The sequence below is a fragment of the Dermacentor variabilis genome, chromosome 10 (genome assembly GCF_050947875.1).
Source record: "Dermacentor variabilis isolate Ectoservices chromosome 10, ASM5094787v1, whole genome shotgun sequence".
Lineage (NCBI taxonomy): Eukaryota > Metazoa > Arthropoda > Arachnida > Ixodida > Ixodidae > Dermacentor > Dermacentor variabilis.
This window is the reverse complement of record NC_134577.1, coordinates 62,695,314-62,715,931: the sequence shown is the minus strand read 5'-3', so window position 1 is coordinate 62,715,931 and position 20,618 is coordinate 62,695,314. Positions and strand designations below refer to the sequence as shown.

Below are 20,618 nucleotides of genomic sequence, written 5' to 3'. Positions count from 1 at the left end.
TGGCAGAGGTCAATAGACGCAATATCGAGACCGAGTGCGTCCCACTGTGCTTCAGACGACAACGCCCCGTAAAGAAGCATGGGGCGAAATTCGAATGACAGCATGCCGTGGCCAATCCTGACCCGACACACAGCCGCTCATTGCTCGCCGGGGAAAGCGTGTCGTATCAGTAGCTGCGACTACTGGCCAACTTTCGGTTTCGACCTCCTTCGCGCTTGTCGTAAAGGCTCATTTCCGTCTGATGTGATAGCGGGGCCGCCTTGTCATGGCTTGCGCGGCGCTCGGTCTCGGTATTGCCTGGATTTACAGTTGAAATACGATGACAAACATCTATAATTCATTGTCATCATCATCTCCATTTATCATTAAGTGTAATTAGGTGCGACCTTCAAGATTTGAAAGAAAAAGGGTGCACTAAAATGTCCCGGCCTTAAGATTCGCCACTTAAACAAGTGTGCCTAAGGCACAAATAAGGAAAAGCTAATTCATTAATGTTTGTTCATTAGTATTCTGGAGCAAGTGATTGGCAGCAAGGTATAACCGCCTCGCCTAGATACTCCTCCGCAAGAAACCCGCCTTCACTGCGCTTGTAGCGTTCTCAAGGAAATTCTGTACAGTCTAAAGAAGGCAGCCTGTATATGGAGAGGAAAAGTTTAACGGTAAGTGGAGAGCCTCACCTAGCTGTAGTCCTCGCATGATGTTTCAGGTGTAGTATACGATGAGCGCTGGGAATTACTAGTGCGTACAGGGAAAGACAGCTAGCCAGGCCTCTTCTCGTCTCCTTTGTTCATCAACAGGATGTACTCAGACGAACCTGCAACCACTGTCACTAAGGAATCTGATTCAACAGGCGCTGTTGCTTTGGATCGGCTGCAGTGACGGAGCTAACATGCAAATGAACAACCTACTTGGGCTCCGTACTTTCCATTCACACAGTCAAATAAGTTTCTTTTTTTTTTACTTGGCTGCCTGACAATGTGATGCTTCAATTTATGTGAAATAAGGGAGCCTCGCCATTTTCGCATTGCTAAAACGTTGCGCTGTTTTTTTTTTTCGTATCTTCAACGTGGGAAGATACCTACTTTTTGACTCTCGGCACCACGCCATTATTTCTCTAATTTTCACGTAATTTTTCATTTAAAAATTCTCCATTAGTGTACGTAAAACGCTTCACTGAATTCAGCGAACACTTAGACATCGGTGCTGCTGTACGTAGCACATTGCTTACCCGAGTTCCGTGAAAGCCTTATGCACTTGTGCATGGCAGAGCTCTCTGTACGTCATAGTATTCATGTCCACTTCGTGCGCCGTAGCGTAATTATTGTTTCTGGGTCCTCGCAAGAAAAAATTATCGAAGGACGTACGATAGACGCAGAAAGATATAACCAAGTGCTAAGCTCCTCGCCTTGTGTTTTCTTTTACATGAGCCCTTGAACCGAGCATCAGCGCCAATGTGCCAAGTTTATTGTTGTTCTCGCCAATATTGTCGCCAGTATTGACGCGCTCGCTCTTCCTGCGCGTGGCTGGCAGCGGATTTGCATGCAAAAGTGACAAAGAGGCAAGTGAACGCACCATCTCGCTCCGCTCAATCGACTCTGCCAAAGCCAGGGAAGCGTTCTGGCTTCCTCTACTGGCACGAGGCGTTGTACGCGCATGCTTTACTTAGCGCACTGCTGTTGAGCAGCTGTGTGCCTACCCCGCCGTGGTGCAGAGTGAAACGGACGGAAAACGTCGAGCTGAATTTATGTATGTCTCTCCTCTGGGCGCTGACAAGCGCCAACCGCCTTTTTGCTTCGGTCTCATCTCACGCACCATCCAGATAGTGATTATTTATTAGGTCCTCTTTGAAACGAAGCTGGATCAAATAATCACCAAGTCATGGTTCAGTTACTCAGGTATGTTATCTATGATTTTCCCTTCTAGAATCTTTGTATGCATCTCTCTAATTAATGTTCTCCTTGTACCGCTGCATGTGCCTGTAACGGATCAGTCCGTATTAGTCTGTTGCCTGCCTTTTTTTTTTTCACCATTGCTTAGAACGTCTCTTGCTTATCTGGACTGCTGACCGGTTGATACTCCCGTCTACATTAAATCCAAGCCCTTCTAGAAGCTGTGCGTTATTAACCATACATACCATACCATTCGCATACCATACGTTCGCATACCATTAGGATGTGCTGAGTGGTCTCAAGATTTTTGCTGCAGCATAATACATACTTGATCCGACTGCGAATATGGGCTCCGGTATGTTGTTGTTGTTGTTGTTGTTGTTGTTGTTGTTGTTGTTGTTGTTGTTGTTGTTGTTGTTGTTGTTGTTGTTGTTGTTTTGTCTATAGGCAAACCAGCTGGAGCCTCAAATAGCCGAAGCACTTCCTTCCCTTCGTGTCATCGTACAGATTTTCTCTTCGAATGTCTTTTTCTTGTCATTCTTGTAAATCTCCGTGGTCTGTGTCGTTTTCATTCTTTGCATCCAATTTACTGTCTCTGTTTACATCACTTTCTTTCTGATTACTCCTGGTTGTCTATCTATACTTTCAATTACCCTGCACTCAGCTGCCAACTTTCTCGACCTCTTCCTCTATTCTGCGCCCATGCTTTTTTAGGTGCAGATACTCCTGCACTTTAGCCGCCCGTTTACAACTTTGTCCACTTGCAACACCCTCGTCCGTTGCGTTCACCAAAAGTTGACCTAAAAAAAAACACCAACGCCGATGTGCGAGTGCCACTAAGGGACACCTAAGTCGAAGATTAGGGTCGCCTACCATTGTTCTTTTTTTAAGTGCAACACACCTCAGTGCAGTAGAGCTGCATATAAAAACAACTTATCGATTCCCACGTATATTGATGCAAGCTCTTGAGCTGAAGCTTGTCTTTAATGACATTTCGCACAAAACTGCTGCATCGAAACAACCTAAGCTATGAATGAGCTAGCGCGATTACCAATGGCAGCAGTCATCTGTAGTCTGGTTTTTATGAGACCTGGCATTGCTCCTGGAGCGGACCTCCTTCAGCACAAATAAGGTAATTGAAAGACAGCTGTGATTAAAGGGTCTGAACATGGCCGCGAAAGCGTATTGGCGCATCTTTGCCGGTGATCGCCCTCACACCATTATCACTGCTGCAATACCATCGCTCTCTTGCGAGACGCGCTTTCTGCGTCACAGACCTTTTGGAATCGACCTGTGAACTTTGTCAGATTTCGTGAGATGATTTTTTTTTTTTACGATGGGGGAGAGGGGGGGTTCGGGGGGGGGGGCTGTGCGTATTGTTCCTTGTACGCGCTTTATATATACTTAGAGCCCTAAGTTTACCTTCGTGGATATCGTCTCGTTTACTTCGACAGTGGCGTTTCTTTTTTCCCTCTCTGTGTGTGTGCGTTTTTTTTTTTTAACAGTATCTCTCGTGCCACAAGGCTTCGATTATTTTTTTTTTACAAGTTTGATCACTCGAAGTGCCGTTATAGCGCAGTGCCTTGGGTCCCGTTTTTATATAATTTGTTCCCTCGTGCTAGATTTGTCCTGTCTTGTTTTCACCAATTCGCCAGCGAGGCCTGGCATGCTTAATCACATTGCACGCGAGTGACACGTCACTAGCGTAGTAAATTCTCGTATCTCATCACTGCCGACTGTTCTTGAGTGTACAGTCACGCTTGTATGCGTAGATAAAGTACTCGAGCAGTTGGATGCCATTGGATCATCGCTGATTGTGCTGACTGTGATCCGTAGGTGTCATATTGTTTTTTTGTTTTTTGTTGTTGTTTTTTTTTCTTTCTGTACGCTAGTTCATCTTTCACTACTGCTACTGCGTGACAATATCGGTGTGCAGCCAACACGCACTGTTCTCTCGATGCTGACTGGCGTCTCGAAGGTCTCCACCCGCCATTTGTCCTGCGACATTCCGGCCACGAACTTGCATTCCCCAGTAGTCGCCGCGGTCGATGTCGCACTGTCGGCTTCCTCGGCGGGAGGGCACACCTGCAGAGAGACCGGAGGCTTCTTACCATTCGGATGCTCCCGCCATTTGGCTAAATGATCGGTGATTTTATCAGCAGCCAGTGTAGAGCCGCCGTCTGGTAACACGACCTGTTCGAAAAGTGTTTCATCTATGTTGTTACGGTGTACTTATTTGTGAAGTATTCAACACGTTGCTTTTCTAAGCTCTGCTTAGATTCGCTGAAATCAATAATCGGAGCACCATAAGGATGTGAGGGCCACCGGAATTTCTAGGTTCACCGCGGCTCTGGTTATAGAAGAGTTTTTCGGCTGGCAAGATGCAGACAAAATGCGACCTCCCTGTGGTGACTTTTGCGCATGGGTCATATATTCCACGTCGAATGTACGAGGCGTTTGTGCCAACCATCTCTGATCATCCTACAGAAAAATCCTGACCGCTCTGTGTGTGTGGGTGTCAGAAGATGTCAGACGCGAAATATTTTTACCAGAATATGTATTTGTCGTCCGCGACACAAAAATTGTCTGCGAGGGGAAGCTCTGGTTCTTATGTGCCAACGCAACTCTACACCAAAACCTTACCCGCCTCTTCTGGCAGATCAAGCGAAGCCAAAAGAGCACACAGGGATGACGCATACCTCTGGCAAAGAGAAATAGTGAGAAAAAAAAAACAACGCACGCTTGGTTCCCACTTGGCGCCAGTATGAAATACGCTGTGAGCCAATGGGAAAGCAGAAACCTCATCTGCATTAAGCGCAGTGAGTGCAAGTCTCGCCGTGGCATAAAAATTTACCACTTGGTACGTTCCTTGAATGACAAGTAGTTCACAAGCATGGGCAAGCCAGGTTACAAACATTATTTGACGGAGCGAAAGGATGAGCAAATGTAACAGACCGTGTATATGAGAACAGCATTTGCAAAGTACGGAAGTTAAGGTGGCGAAAGAGAGAGCCCCGCTACTGAATGTTGTCTATTTCCACGTCACGAAAAGGATATATATATAAACAATATATGTTCAATGTCAAAGTGTGGGTTCCTGCTAGTTGGTCGCTCACGGCAAGTTATTAGCAGAGCAACGAAAAGAAGTGGAGGATGCTTAAGCTTCACTTTTAAGAGTGGAACGCGACCACATTCAAAAATCATCGACTGGTTCTCAAGCGTTCCCGGCAACTGCAGCTTATCTAACCGTAATGTTAACGGGGAAATGCTGGCCGCGAACGCTTTGCACGAAGGTGAGCTTTCTGGTAGAAACGCGGCCTCTCGCGTGGGCGGATCCCGGAGGTAGAGCACAGACTCGCCAAAAAGAAAAGTACATCATTTTCAGCTTTCTGTTAGTCTTTCGCATTTTTAATATTTAAGTCTGAGAAGGTTTAGGGTAAAAGGCAAGCGCTGTCGGTGTTTTGCTTCGTAACATTTGTTTGTGGGCCGTCATTCTCGAAATTGCGAGGAATAACTTTGTCGACAATGTGTAGTGACCGTCCGTCACTTTGTTGCCCCCGCCGACACGGTCGTTGCCCCCTGCTCGAACCGAAGTAGCAGCCACCCGCAGCCACTAGGCAAACCTCCTTTTACTCTTGAATAACACCAGTCGACTCTCCGTTCTCAACCTGTCAGAATGTGCATTACTTGCCTCCGCTAAACCGAGCTCCCAACGAATGTAAGACAAGGCATGATCAACTTTAGTGGTAGAATGGTGTGGCAATATAACCCGCATATACCGCATGTCATGTAAGCAAGGCATGGCGCGTGTACATACATCTAAATATATACGGAAACTTTCGCTCACGGACAAGTCCGTCTACGCCGCCGACGCCGACACCGGATTTTCTGTGATACGGGGTCCTTAACGGAAGAAACTACGGGCAAAGAAAGACAGGACAAACGCTCGTCTTCTGGTTGTCTTTCTTTTAGGTCTTTACCTCGGGCTGCCGGCTTCTAACCATAAGTAATTCATTTTGTTTCACATCTGCGGCCCCTCTATGCGGCGGCGACTACTGCAACGGTGTCATTCAACTGAATGTCGCGCGCTTCGCCGTCGTCCTTTTAACGCGATAGCGTTAAGGAGCTCGTGTCGCAGAAAAGCCGGTGTCGTCGGCGTCGGTGTCGGTGTCGGCGTCCGCGGCGTTGGCCGTGAGCGATAAATCACGGCAGGCATTTCATAAATAAAAAGCAACTTCCAAGATGGGCTGGGTGGGAATCGAACCAGGGTCTCTGGAGTGTGAGACGGAGACGTTACCACTGAGCCACGAGTTTTTTTTTCTTTATTGCCGGTCGTTGGCCCGGATAAAAATTTCACATTCACAAATAATCAAAAGGCACACTCACAATATGTTGAAAACAACCGCAGAACTTGCGCGGCTGCGCTTGTGCTAAAATTCCCTTATCGCCAATAATAATTCCACTCGTGGCAACCACTCTGGGATGCACTCCAGCAACTTTTGTTCCTCTACAAAGTTCCGTATGCTTTCTTTGAAATACTGGCGAGCCGCTCTTGCATCGAGATCGGCATGCCTTACCGCAATTCTACATTTCCAAATGCTATGCAGGGCCATAAGCATGATCACATCGAATGGGGTACCATCATCACTTTCTATTGGCAAGTAGCGAATCCCATACGCATCTAGGGGGAAATCCTTTTTGATTGTGTGCTGGAGCACATCCCAGAGGAAAACGGCATCCCAACAATGCAGCAAAACATGTTCAATTGTCTCCTCCTGCCTGCAAATTGTACAATGAGTGCCCCAAGGAACAAAGAAACCTCTTTCAGCCAGCCACGGTTTGACGGTCAGCGTTCCGGAGTGCAATTCAAAAAAGAACGTCTTAGCGCCTGACGGTACTAGCATCGCCTTAACGCGCTTCAGAACATTGTGCCCATGGCTAGCTCTGTAGAGAGACCGATATAAAGGCACGGGAAGAACAACATCACACAGGTCCCTGTACAGTTTTTTCCGGTTAACGTCACTGAGCCACGAGTTCGATTTGAGTTCGATGCTTCAAAGCGGTACAAAAGCACCTCTAGTGAACGCGGTGTTGCCTTAGAAACGAGCTGTTTCTAAGGCTCAGGCGTGCGTCGCTTGCTCAGGCGCACATTTCGTTGTCGCGCCGAACGCTGCGTTGCTCGACGCTCACCGCGTCCGATGAGGGGCGCGTAGTCGCTGCGCCGTAGCCCATTGTCTCACACCCCTTGGCGGGTCGACGGGAACGCTGTCGCGTTCCACTCTTGAAGGCGAAGCTTAAGCGTCCTCCAATTTTTTTTCTTTCTTTCGTGCCCCTCTGCACCGTTTCCGCGCAAACTTGCCGCACCTCATTCTTTTTTGTAGTAAACGAAATTAATCAACAATTATGTTCATGCAATACCTTGCCTGTTGCGGAGTTCCGATTTCTTTGCCAGCATATTCTGGAGGCCTTTTCAAAGAAAGGAAACTGTACCTCGTCGTTTAGCACTTTCCTTGCTGCCACAAATGTGCTCATTTTCGGTGCTTTCGTGTTTAGCATGCTTTCTTAAGGACACTGGAGTCGCAACGTATACAGTGATGCGTAATATTATAGCCCGATCACTGGTGTTTTAAATGACTGTACAGCAGCAATAATTGCTCAGTGTGTTTTTTTTATTTCTTAAGTTAAACTTCGAAGAATCACCTAAAGAAACATGAATGAAAGCAATAATTTCCTATTTTTAGTGCAAGTACTGAGAGTAAAAAGAAAACAGAATTATACAAAATTTGCACCTGGCTCCTAGTTTAATACTTTCGTAAGTGAGACCACGCAAAAAAGGTATTATGCAGATTTGTTCGCGCCCATACTAGCCATACTGATGCCCAAGCTATGCGGGAAGGCAGTATCTTCACAAATCTAAAAACGGGTGAGTTGTTATTGTGCAGAGAACACTCGTTTTTAGTCGTTGCAACATGCACCTGGTTCGTTTTTAAGGAGTTAGCACTAGGAGTTTCAAAATACAAGAAAAGAAAGTGTATATAAAAGCCGACAGGCAATGAATCCAAGGAAAGCATAGGGGTAATTAGCTGCGGTTGAAATTTAAACGTAGAAAATAACAAAGAAAATGGAAATGAAAGTGCCGGCGGTGGGAGTCGAACCCACAGCCTGCGCATTGCGCGTGCGTTGTACTACCAATAGTGCTGCGGTGATGTCAGTCGGTCCATCCACTAACTTGGACATTTGTGTTCACTAGACATAGTCCTGGGAGTGTTAGCCAGCACCACTCAGAGCCATGACGGGCGGATGTGAAGCACCCCCCCCCCCTTTTCTTTTTTCTGCTTGATGGCGCCGTTTGACACGTGTACAGGTGAGATTAGGATAACACGCACATGGCTAATAAACCCTCGTATTTATTTATTTATTTATTTATTTATTTATTTATTTATTTATTTTAATACCCCCAGGGCGCGAAAGGCACTACAGAGGGCGAGGGTAAACTGTGTTCGTACAATTTTAATAGCGGTACCAACATTTTCATATATGAAATAAAATAGAGAACTAATAATTAACTGAGCAGGTTATTTCAACAGAGGTCAATAACAGAGGCCTTCAACGACATTACCGTAAGCAACACTATTCTACATGTATAACAGGAAACAAAATTAACGAATAGCAGCGCAGGTTATTCTGAGAAGTGTTCAATGACGGCGGCCTTGAATAAATGTGCATCTTCAATGCTGGTAATGGCGCTGGGAATGTGGTTCGATTCTGAACTAATCTTGAGCATATAAGCATCATGGACCTAGTATTCGGCATCTAGATGCCTCATGGCATCCAGGCAACCCGATTCTAGACACTCGCTCTGAATAAACTCGGAGAAGGGAAACAGAGGGGCTCAGTTTCTTGTTAATCACGACCATATTACGCCAGCAGGTACTGAAGCCAACGAAAGTATGTAGGTAATTTGTTTTTTTTTTTTTTTGCTCATAGTTCGAAGCGCAGAGTCACAGAGCGCAAACGTGGGCACTACGCTTTCGTTCACGGGGCTTGCATTGTACTCTTAGATTGTCAACGAGTATAAGACAGGGGTGACTGGAGATCGCAGGGAGAGGCTTTCGTCCTGCAGTGGACCCAAAACATGATGATGATGATGATGATGATGATGATGATGATGATGATGATTATGATGATGATGATGCGTCAAGGACGCGTGTTTTGGATTTTTGGATAGAACGCCCTCACCCCTTCTTCCACGAAGCGATGCGTGTGGGTGTAGCAGCTCTTGCCGACGGCGCTTTTCTTGGCCGGACCTTGCTCTGGCGCGTGTCGCGGGTAGTCCACGTCCATGAACACGTCGATCCTCAGCGTCAGGGTCAAGGCAAACTGCGATTTCGGCTGTTGCAGACTCGCGATCAGCTGCAGGCATTCTTCCTGCAACCGAATGCGTAGCTCTGCATTACGCGTTCCTTACGCGGAAGTTCCTGGGTAGCTTTGTGACTATGGAATGACCCTACTGAGCGCGATGTCGCGGGTTCAACTCCTGACAGCAGCGGCTGATGACACTTGTGGGCATAATGCAGAAAAGCTCGCTCAAGTTGCATTTAGATTATCTTTAAACAAATTGAAAACGTCGTGGGATGTGCGGTTACCTGCGCATCCAGCGGCGTCTGTACATCTCAGCTGTTTTTTCAACTGTGAAGGTCTCATCCATCACTTGCTCTCACTCACTCACTCGCTCGCTCGCTCGTATATTGCACAGTGCTTATACCTACATTAATAATGGTGATGCATTCACTTAATTATAGTTTTCCTACAATAACGCACTGTGCGGGAAAAATTATTAAATGCAGTTCCAATAAAATGACCGGTTTAGTTGGGCATCGGCTACAATTCAATGCGCATTCAAGTGCTACTTCACACCCACCATCTCAATATTACATTAGAAAATGACGCCACAGAGGGATCGGAAACAGAGCGCCAAACGAATGCTGCCTCACAACGCTGCTTACGAGAAAAAAAAACTGCATATTTATGATGTAAAACAAACGGCATATGCGAAGCAGTATACCCAAAAATAGAGTACAATTAAGATTGACACAATAATAGAGTAACACATTCAGCAGAAAACAGTAGTTAGACAAAGTTTACCGTTTATTCCTTTATTTCTTTTCCTTCTTTCTTCAATTTTTGTTTTGTTTCTCATATAGGTCCATTTGCATGTAGAGGGGTATGTTAACATTTAGCAATAATCACGTAGCGGCTGTACTGGTGAACAGTTTTCTGTGTTAACGAAGGGAAAGCTACAGGGGTGGAGCTTCTTCACATGTGTCACTGCCCCAACTAGTCCGGCAAAATTTGACAATGCTTTCAGGTTCTTCTTGTACATACTGAATCATCGCAGCTATAAGGCGCGACGGTATCACATTTTCCCAAAGACGGAATTGAAATGCTGACCAATCAGTCAAATGTAACCCTCATCGACGGGGTTTGGCTCTCTCCGCCAAAACTAACGTGGATGAGAATGTGAAGACATTTTCGGGGAGCCCAATGACTGGACCGGGCTTTGCCTCCATAGCCTTCTTGTTACTATTAGTTGAAATTGCCCGCGAGTAAATACAAAACTTATGATGCCTCCTACTTGAACCTCATTTGCCTCGTTACATTGTCCTTTCTAGGCCATTCGCGGATTGCCGTGCAAAAAAGAAAGAAGAAGAAGGCTTTCCGTTTTATTAAACTCACCACTGTTGGCTGCACATCATCCTTGACCAAGCAGCCCGGTGTAATGTCCCAAGCCGAAGTAGCTTCCACGATGCATATGGGGCGCGGAGCCGTTATTGACAGCAGGATGAGGAAGCTTACCAAGCTGGTAAATACAATATTTTCATTTTTGTTGAACTGGATATACAAGTAATAGTACTGCAAACATCACCGACGCATGTCTTACGTTGAGCAATTGCGGTTCCGCCTATAGGCACGACACTGGCCGGCTTTTCTGTTCGGGTTCGCTAAGTCGAAATGATCAAATTTGGGAAAACGGGGCAATGAGCCTCATCCTGGGCACTTTTTTACCTTTCTATGTTCAGTGTGACGTCAGTGCTGATACGTGCATGAGTAGTAGAGCCGGTGGTGGCCAGTGCTTTATGCATTTATCATTGTCTTTCCAAACTTTTACTGTCCTTGAAGTAAAAAGAATGCGCAGATACGTCGCAATGTTGGAATCTAAATTACGTTAGGCCTGTTTGAGCTAGCGAGGTAGCAGCTGTAGTGGATAACTCCATCACAGCCTTGTCGGCTGTGGCTGTTAGCTGTCTGTGTCACGACGACAAATGAGATGTATGATGCTTGTCGAGGGAAGAGTGTTGATGAAAGGTGCACGCACATTAATGGTACGACGTATTTTATAATTCACTTAAGGCCTCTACACACCTTGTGCCGCAGTGGCTCATGGCCACGGCCATATACCTAACTGCACATACCCGTGACCCAAGCGGCCCTAGAGGCACATTCTCAGCGGCCAAAGTTCTTGTCTATTAGAGCACCTGGGCAAGACAGCACCCGCAAATTGTGGCGGAAAAAGGACATCAAAAATCTCTTTAAAATAAATGAAATTAGAAAACACGTTCTCACCGGAGGACTCGTCTTCGTCAGGCTAAGAACGCAATGCCCGGACAAAGTCCTTGTTGTGCTTATTGTAACATCGGCATCATGCTCAAAGGATTACGTTGTGCCTGCCCTTACTCCCGTGTCATTCACTAATTAAACTTCAACACTTTTGTCGCGTTTCGGTATTTGAAAGAAAGTATGCTTTCTGAGCAATTTCCTAGCAACTTTTTCCTAACAATGATCTAGGTTAAAGTAATAGATAAAGCGCGACAAATGTTGCAACTTCCTCAAATCGAACACTATAGTGTTTTCTTTAGCCGTGTAACTCTACAACGTCAACGTATGACGAAGCTTACCCAAAAATTTGTGGTAATGCACATAGCAGGCAAAATATTGTAAGTGCGTTGATCCAAGAGCATGCTGCTGCTTCGACGTTATGACATAAGAAGCTCTCATAAGCGAGGTCCCGTTTCTCGTTCGTCGGGTCGCTCGTTTCGCGCGCTTTAGAAGCTCTACAAGACTAATTTCAAATATGAGTTGATAGCGAATTTTTTTTTTCGGACCTTTCCACTTTAAGAGAAGAGGGAACCTCAATCCAAATAACGCCCCCGCCAGTCACTAAGGCTATTCTGTTATTGAAACACAAAGCTTTTATTTAAATCGCCATCAGTGTTATACGAGAGAAGACTTTCCGGCTCGATTCATGCATTCGATACCAGACCTGTGCACATGTTAACTGGCTCCTCAACAAAGGGTGAGAGATGCTTAATTGACTGCAAAATGAGTAAGCGTAGAAATAACGCTAGACATAAATGTGCCACCCGCATGGCCGAATCAGCTGCGCTTTAGAATTTGTAAGGAATGCACTAGAAGTCCGCCAAACTCTCCGCTACCTGCTATAAAGAGATATGTTTATATGACTAGGGGTAAATCTAAATGTTTGGGCGTGAAACACCGTGAGAATTATAGATAGTGCTTGGATGCTTGGATTGTGTTTGCTATAGCATAATTTTGATGAGAAATGTGGCATAGGCTTGTCAAGAAAGCAAGTGGCAGCTGGTGCTTATGCCCATAATTGGCTTAGACTGCTTAATGGCATCGCATTTCTTGACAACCATGATGTGCTGAACACTCAGAATTAAGACACTTCATTGCGCAATTTTCGGTTAAGTTATTCTCATCACTCGTAGTACTTTCATTGTCAAGTATGCACGATTTGTGTTCACCAACAGTGAACAAGATGTTCGACGCACGGAAAAATTATTCTTGAATATCCTAAAACAAAAAAAAAAATCCGCAGCACCCCTCTAAAATCAGTCTTCATGTCGCAATTGGAAGGCACGCTGCTCTAAAGTAAATTTCTGTACGAAATGCGCGGGAAACAAATTGCGGGAGAAATGCCCGAGCACGTGCGCGTGACCAGAGCACTACGTTCAACCCACACGTCCAGAGCATAGGGCATTGGTCAACACCAGTCAACGCTAAAGCTGAATGCACAGGTATGTTGTCCTAAAGAATCGTAGCAATACGTTCGTGGCCCTATTCCCACGATGGCTGCTGAAGTAAGCATAGACATAACGTCACAGACAGCAACTGTTCCCGCTTCATGGTCCAGTATTTAGTCCGTGTAAGAAAAGACACGCAAAAACTTAAACAGCACTTCTTTGCTATTCTAATTGAACGTATTACACATTCGACACGCTGCAATTGATTTTTATCCTGCTACAGGTCAGGAGTGAGCCGAAAGTTGTCGTGAAACGACTATTGCGGCTCTCTGGAGTACTTGAGGTGAAGATAAAGTGAGGTCAGAGTGGCTCCACTCGCAACTCACCCGTCGAGCGCACGAAGAAGCTTGGCGAAGAGCGCAAAGTTTTTTCGCAGTGCGACTGGCCGCAGGGCAAAGAAGTTGGTTATGTCTTTCTCCACGTATCCAGCCGCAGTTAGGCCTGCGGTGAGCTCCTGGGAATAGAGTGGTGGTAGGTAAAAGAACTGTAAGGAGAGGGGGCTTTCAATTTGAAGCCAAAGTCCTGGGTTGTCGCAGTGCTGAACAAGAAGTAATTAGGACGAACTATAGCGCGAACTGCTGCAGCTAATATTGTCGCCGGTGATTAAGAGCAGGAAGGACAGTCGGGAAGGTCGTATGATGGGTAGACTCGCCGCCTTATTCGAATGGCTGCGACGTCACGACGCTCGGCTCGAGGTCGCGGGTTCGATCCTGGATGCTGCGGCGGCATATTGTTGGGGGGTCAAGTGCAAGAACGCTTTTTTTTTTTTTACTTCGGTGCACATTGAAGAACTTTAGGGTGGTAAAAACTATTCCGGAGTGCCCCACTATGCGGCGTGCTTCGCAATTATATCGTGCTTTTGACGCGCGAAACCCAAGAATATTTTTTTAATAGTTATAATGCGTAGAGCTGATAATCGGTCGTATGTTGGGGCTGCAGAGCGGGTACCGAAGCAATGCAAGGGGAATGAATGCAGTTCAAAATGGCCGAGTAATCAGTGAATCAATCAACGAATCAATGTGTTATCTCCACCAAGAGCTACGCAAGACAAAAAGATAGTAGGTGAGTGAAGGAAGCCGAACATATTTCCGCTTCGAAAATATCTGGTCCCTCAAACAACAGTAAAAAAGCTGGTGCGCCGTAGCCGAAATGCGTAAAGGAGGTAATCACATGAAGACTTTAAATGCATGAATGCGGAAATAATTTCATGCTTTAAAATACAGACGCTCATTGAGAAAAATCCGCATCAAAAATACTTACATGCATTCAAAATATCTCATGCAGCACGTTGATATTTCAACTAATGTGGTATTTCGCATATTGATCGGCGTTATCTATATTATGGTTTACAATTGCCTTCTGTTTTCGAGAGCATGAATGAAGGTACAGGAAATTATGTAGTGGCTCGGACGAGAATATAACATTTGTACGTGTGGCATGGATACGGCTGACGCGGCATTTGAAATTAAATATTGCTAGAAGAGGCCTCCGTCTTGCCAGAAAAGCAATGCGAAGGCCATTCGTGATGGAAAAATCGCTTACCCTCAAAAGTCTGTTTTTTAGCCAGATCTTACACTTCGCAGAATCGATTTCTTTGCGTTATTCGTTTAAAGACCATTTCTTCAGACAATTATTTACTAACGGCTCCACGAATGCTCATTGTAATAAATATAGGTCAAATGTGTCTATTTCCTGTTCAATCTACTCATTCTGTTCAAAAAATTGGTATTAATTTTTGTGTTATCCGAATCCGTCTAAATATAATAGTCAATTCCTATAGCTGGAACTCGTATGCCATGAAAAGGAGCCCATACATGTGGATAACAAAAAATGAATAAATACTTGGGTTTTACGTGCCAGAACTACAGTCCGATTGAGAGGCACGTCGTGTTAGGGGACTGTTAAAACTATTTGCCATCTGGGGTTCTTTAACCTGCTCCTAAATTTTTCCTGCATTTCGCCTCCATCAAAGCATTGCCGCCGCGGTCAGGGTCGAACCCGCGTTCTAGAGCGCAGCAGGCACGTGGGGATCGCCGCTTGCATAACGTGCCCGTTCGCGCCTGCAAAAAATGCCCCTTTACATTTTATGATAATCCATAAGCTGTCCAGTTGCCGACTTACTAATAGTGCTGCTTATATTAAGGTCATTGCACTGACCTCTTTCCTCCTTTAAAAGCAGAGGAATCTGTTGCTTTGTATTCTAGATTCTAGAATATAGACCCGAACTCTTCGGTTTATGGATTCCAAAGCTTCATCGTTTGTAGGCCTTTATTTTAAATTTATGGTGAGGCTTCACACTAGCGCGGTATGGATAGCGGTAACGAAAGCTCCGTTGCCACCCAATCAACTAAGTCATTTTTGCTTGGATGGTAACCTGCTAGGGTGCTTGGGTGGCACGTAGCCATCAAACTAGCCACTTGCTAGTTATGTAACAGTTGCTTGTTACGTGACTGGCCTGTTGCTCCGATGCAGGTGAGCCAATCATGCATGTGGAGGCAGAGATCGAGCTCATGTGGTAGTTCCCGTTTGCGTCCACAAACCGAAAGAGTTGCAGGGAGGAAAACCGGCAATAGCAAGCTGATAACGTTCTAATTTGAATCTGGTAATAACTCGCACTGCAAACGCACTACTTGCCACAGAGACGAGCAAGGGGGAGCTCGGACGCATGCCAAGTCCCAAACGGGTCACTTAGATGAACTTGGATAGCATTTGAGCGCCAGCGGACAAGGGCCAAAGGGAGGGGCAACCACCACTTGCTCATCGTGGTGCCTACGTCTCCCTTTACGACCTTGTCTGCTGGCAGTAAAATGTTGTTCAAGCAACACGCCAAACAGGCAGCAGCATTCTTGACATGAAAACTGTTTACAGCGCAAACACATGCAACCACAAAGCATAAGGGACAGGACACAAGCGCTTGTGTCCTGTCCCTTATGCTTTGTGGTTGCATGTGTTTGCGCTGTAAACAGTTTTCATGTCAAGTATGCACCAACTCGCCCAGAAAGAAGTTTTAATGAGGCAGCAGCACTTTGGTTACAATTCCAACTGCAGTTGTACCCGCCACAACTTCGTCCCTACTAACCTTGGCCACGCACACGCATTGTGTAACAACAATAGATCTCCGCGGACACTAAAAACTGTGTGTGCGCAGGCGCAGGTTGCACGAGTGACGTTGTGGCGCATAAAGCGGGCGCAATCGATCTAAATAAACTGAGCTGGCAGTCGGCAGGTGTGCTGTCCTTCCCTCTGCTTGCCCATGCTGTAAGCAACACTTGTTTCGCAGCGTGGATTACTACCAGCCTGCCAGTTTGCGATCGTAGCGAAGAGCCTGGTACGGCAACAGCTGCCAGACGACACCTACCAAGAACAGAAGTGCCGTGCTGTGGATGGCGATTTCCGTGACGGCCCTGCCGCTGGTGCCACTGTCGCCGTCCAGCAGTCCAAAGCCCCGCACGCCGAGCGACTCTCGGAGATGGGCGGCGCCGTTCTGGAACGGCAGCTGGCCGAACTGCGCCCGAAGGTCGCTGAACGGCCGTCCCGATGGCAGCGCGAACAGGAATCGAGACGCCGAAGTCTTCTGGTCCAGCAGGAAGCGGTACTGCGACTCTGTTCGAGGGGGGCGATCGTACTCCGTTGTACCGACGCGCGAGGACTTCTGTACATGCCAGCCCCATTTGCGCAATGCTCAAACCAAAGGGCTTCCGATATTGTTTTATGCTGACGACTAGGGGTGAAAGAAGCTGATGTTTCTGAGGCAGAATGGCAAGCGCTTCGATAGGCAGGCGTGTTGCTGTCGAAGTGTAGGTGGCAGCTAAGGTAAGAAACAGGCAAATGATAGAAGGCCCATCTACCGTAAAGCCCAGCAGCTTATGAGAGTCATTACAGCCTAGCTATTCAGCCGCAATGTGTGTGTGTGCGTGTGTGTGTGCGTGTGCGTGTGTGTGTGTGCGTGTGTGTGTGCGTGTGCGTGTGCGTGTGCGTGTGCGCGTGCGTGTGCGTGCGTGCGTGTGCGTGCGTGCGTGTGCGTGCGTGTGCGTGCGTGCGTGCGTGCGTGCGTGTGTGTGTGTGTGTGTGTGTGTGTGTGTGTGTGTGTGTGTGTGTGTGTGTGTGTGTGTGTGTGTGTGTGTGTGTGTGTGTGTGTGTGTGTGTGTGTGTGTGTGTGTGTGTGTTTGTGCGCGCGCGCGCGCGTATGTATGTGTGTGGGGGGGAGGCGTGCATTCAGACCACTATTCAATAAATACATTCCCCTATAAGACAAGCACATTTTGTGAAAGCACGTGGAAGGCAGGAGATGGAAATTGAAAACGAAGAGCCAAACGAGAACAAGGTAAAAGAGGGTGCCAATGTTTCGACGAGTGGACTGGTCTTGACAAGTGGACTTGACAAGATCACTCGTCGAAACGTTCGCTCCCACTTTTACTTTGTTCTCGTTTTGCTCAAGCACATTTTGAGACACTTAGAGCGAGTGTCACTTTGCCTGTGCGCTTTTAGACGGAAAAGAAAAGCACTGTTTGAAGTTAATGGCAGTGTTTATTATTGAATCAGTAATCACAAATATTCATTTTATCTACTGTCTGAAAAAAAGCTTCGAAATATCGAAGAATGGCATTGAGGATGAATTTCAATTTGGAAATTCAGTTCACTGCAGCAGCAATAACATAATCAATTGTCTACACACGACAACAGAGCATAACATCCAAGGAGAGGAAAGGAAGAATGGCAGTTTCTATTGCGCATACTACGCCGAGGCTTTTAATAATTGAAACCATACACACATCTTTCTTTCACAGTTAGTGCTCGCCCTGCATTAGTTACGTCCTTGTTTTTTTTTCTTCAAGCATTGCTATTGAGACTATACACTTCGGAGCAGCGAATTGAGTTCAACGAACGCACTCGCTAGTGAGTGCGTTCTACAGCGAGTGCCACTTCACCTTTCCACCGAGCAGCCTGGCAGTGAAACTCACAGCCAAGTGCACTTGATCCATTGCACACAGTCTGACCATCCGACAGGAGTTTTAAACGTCCGCGTTGTCTAGTGCTTGAAAACCCCGACGCGTGGTCCAAAACTTAAGCCATGCTGTTACCCTGTCGAACCCACGACCAGGTACTTAGCAGTGCAACACCATAGCCGCTCTGCTGCCGGTGATAATGCAGCTGAATTTTCACACTTAGCACCTCGCAGGTCCTGTGCCAGCAGAGATACCTTCGCACTATTTAGCGCCTGAAGATGCTAGATATCGTACATACGCCGCAGTCACTTAACATCTTTCTTGCTGTGGGTAGTGATAAACTGCATATCGGCGTAGAGGGACGAAAAGTGTGCTGCTCATATCTGCATTCGACAAAGGCGAGAATGTGCATGAGCGATGAAAGTCAATACCTCGCACCCCTGAGTGCGCTTCACCGTGGCGAGGAGCGAGCAGTTTCTATAGTGCAGTCCGAGACAAGTCCAGAATAAAAGAGATCTCCCCCCCCCAAAAAAAAAAAGAAAAGTTCCATGTGCCTGCTATTCATTCTTTCTCTCTTCACGAAGTAGTTTCGCTGCAAATGGCCATCTGTGCAAATAGGAGGTGCCCTATTTGTTCAGCAGCTGTGAGCAGCAGCACCCCACGAAAGAAGCGCCAAATCGCAATTGTGAGTACCGACAAGATGCACCATGGGAAGGCTAAGTGACCCAGTTGATCCCTTCCCAACGAATATAAGGGGCACTGAGCATAATGCTCTTCCATCGGGCTGACAAGTGCTGAGCAAGATGAAGGCGAGGAAGTTATTAAAAATGAGAAGGCTGGACAACGAGACTCGCTCGAGGTGGTTAACTCAAGCGCGTGCACATGTTCCCTTTGAGGTTTTCTTTGGTGTTCTAAAACAGCGCGTTAAGAAAATTAAGTCCAGCAGTAGTAGATGGACTTAATTGTTGGAAGTTACCGCCTGTGTGTGTGCGTCCATGTGCTGTTTACGCAACAGGAAAAAAACTGCAAAAAGAAAATTGGGTATGCACAGTCAACCACAAAATCTTACGGAACACGAAATCTGAGAAAAAAATGAACTGAATACCTGCGCACGCTCACAACGCAGCCTGGTATCCGCACTTACAGCCTCTATCAGTATATGTGCACAACACTGTGATGTTCGATTTTACTGACTACTGTCACAGGCTGCTCGTATATCGAACGTTTTCTGAGGTTCCGTCGTCCGTAAACTTTGTGACTGACTGTACAACTAAGCACCGGTTGAATCAGTTACCTTCAGGGGTATTTGCCACTGCATTCTCGAACTGTCCCCGACTGTGCGGCCGGACTCGCAACTGAAAGGACTACCGTAGAGCTGGAAGTTGGGCTAGTTGGTGGAAGTTCGTCTTGTAACACTGGGATAATACTATCATATTGTTACGTGGATGTTGCGAGTACAGAAAGACTACATAATATATATACAGGCTCAGTCAGAGTACAGTTAAGATGGCTGACCACCAACAGCACGCAGCAGCCAGTGTCTCCGATCTTATTCGTCCTCTCTCTGCTTTCATCCTTCCGCAACAATATAACACACATTGTAATACTATCGCAGTAATCCCAGTATTACAAGACGAAAGGACTACCGCGGGGTTCGGCAGAAGTGGCCTTTTTTTATTTCGAAACGTTGCGCGTAATACCATCGTAGGAGCCGTCCACGTTCGGTTCGATGTCCAGGATGAAGTAATCGCACACAGCGGGCTCCGGCAGATGCCTCCACGAGACCAGGCCTCGCTCTGTGGCACCGCTCGGCAGCCGCTGGGGGGCAGTCAGGGCGCAAAGCAGCGCAGACTCTGTAGGGACGCAAAGTGTGCGGACACGATTAGCCACCGTCGCTGGCGTTCAATGGTAGCAGGAGCGCTACTACTACGTGATTGTGAGGAAGAACCACGGCGCAGTCTCTTCCAGAACAGCTCGTGCGTTTCTCGCATCAAGCAGAGAACGATGAGTGACACTCTATTTGCTCACTGTCCGACGGATCGGCGACCATCTTTTCCGGGAATAAATGGAGGGTGTTTTCTTTCCGCGTTCAGTTGGCACTGTTTTATGAATAAGAGAGCGTGGCGCAGTGTCCGAAGCAAATGTCTGTACTAAGCGGGAATGTTCTTTTCCTTATTTTTATTTTGCGCTGTTTCAAAACGGCTGTTTTATAACTGCGTTATGCGTTTCGTAAGTTTATCATCATTGTGTATTTGGAAATTGTACAGCGAGATATCGCATTCGGGTTTCATGAAGTGTGTATCGATCTTTTTTATCCGTGAGAGCGAGCGTTTCAAAACAGCAGGTCCTTGCGTGCTCTTAAAGCACACGGAACACCGCTACTGTTTGACGCGCGATGAACTTCCTGTATATTATCGATGAAATTGCGGCGACGTGTCGATGAAATACAAGCAAAAAGCACGAGGGCTCTATTCCTTTCTTGGAGGTTGTGTCGCGTTTTCAACTCAAGAATGCAACCGCACCAACTACAACTTTAACTGCACGCTACTGCTGTGCAACTGTAAGTTACAGCAAAACTTGCTGCAAATTTTATCGATGGAAAGTGAGATCACAAAATCCAGAAACATTGCTGACGTAACTGCGTGTGGTGTCGCGTGATATAGAAATACAACCTCCAA

The 20,618-nt window shown here is 46.5% G+C and overlaps 1 protein-coding gene across 1 annotated transcript in view; it reads right to left on the bottom strand.

Moving 5' to 3' along the window:
• The window catches only part of LOC142560630 (uncharacterized), a 42,868-nt gene that overhangs the window by 6,359 nt on the left and 15,891 nt on the right, over positions 1 to 20,618 (bottom strand). The window contains exons 3-8 of the mRNA XM_075672855.1: positions 19,641 to 19,793; positions 16,353 to 16,597; positions 13,321 to 13,448; positions 10,626 to 10,749; positions 9,129 to 9,317; positions 3,837 to 3,974 (exon numbers count right to left, since the gene is read on the bottom strand). Of these exons, the coding sequence (XP_075528970.1) occupies positions 3,837 to 3,974; positions 9,129 to 9,317; positions 10,626 to 10,749; positions 13,321 to 13,448; positions 16,353 to 16,597; positions 19,641 to 19,793 (977 nt within the window). The remainder of the gene's footprint in view (positions 1 to 3,836; positions 3,975 to 9,128; positions 9,318 to 10,625; positions 10,750 to 13,320; positions 13,449 to 16,352; positions 16,598 to 19,640; positions 19,794 to 20,618) is intronic.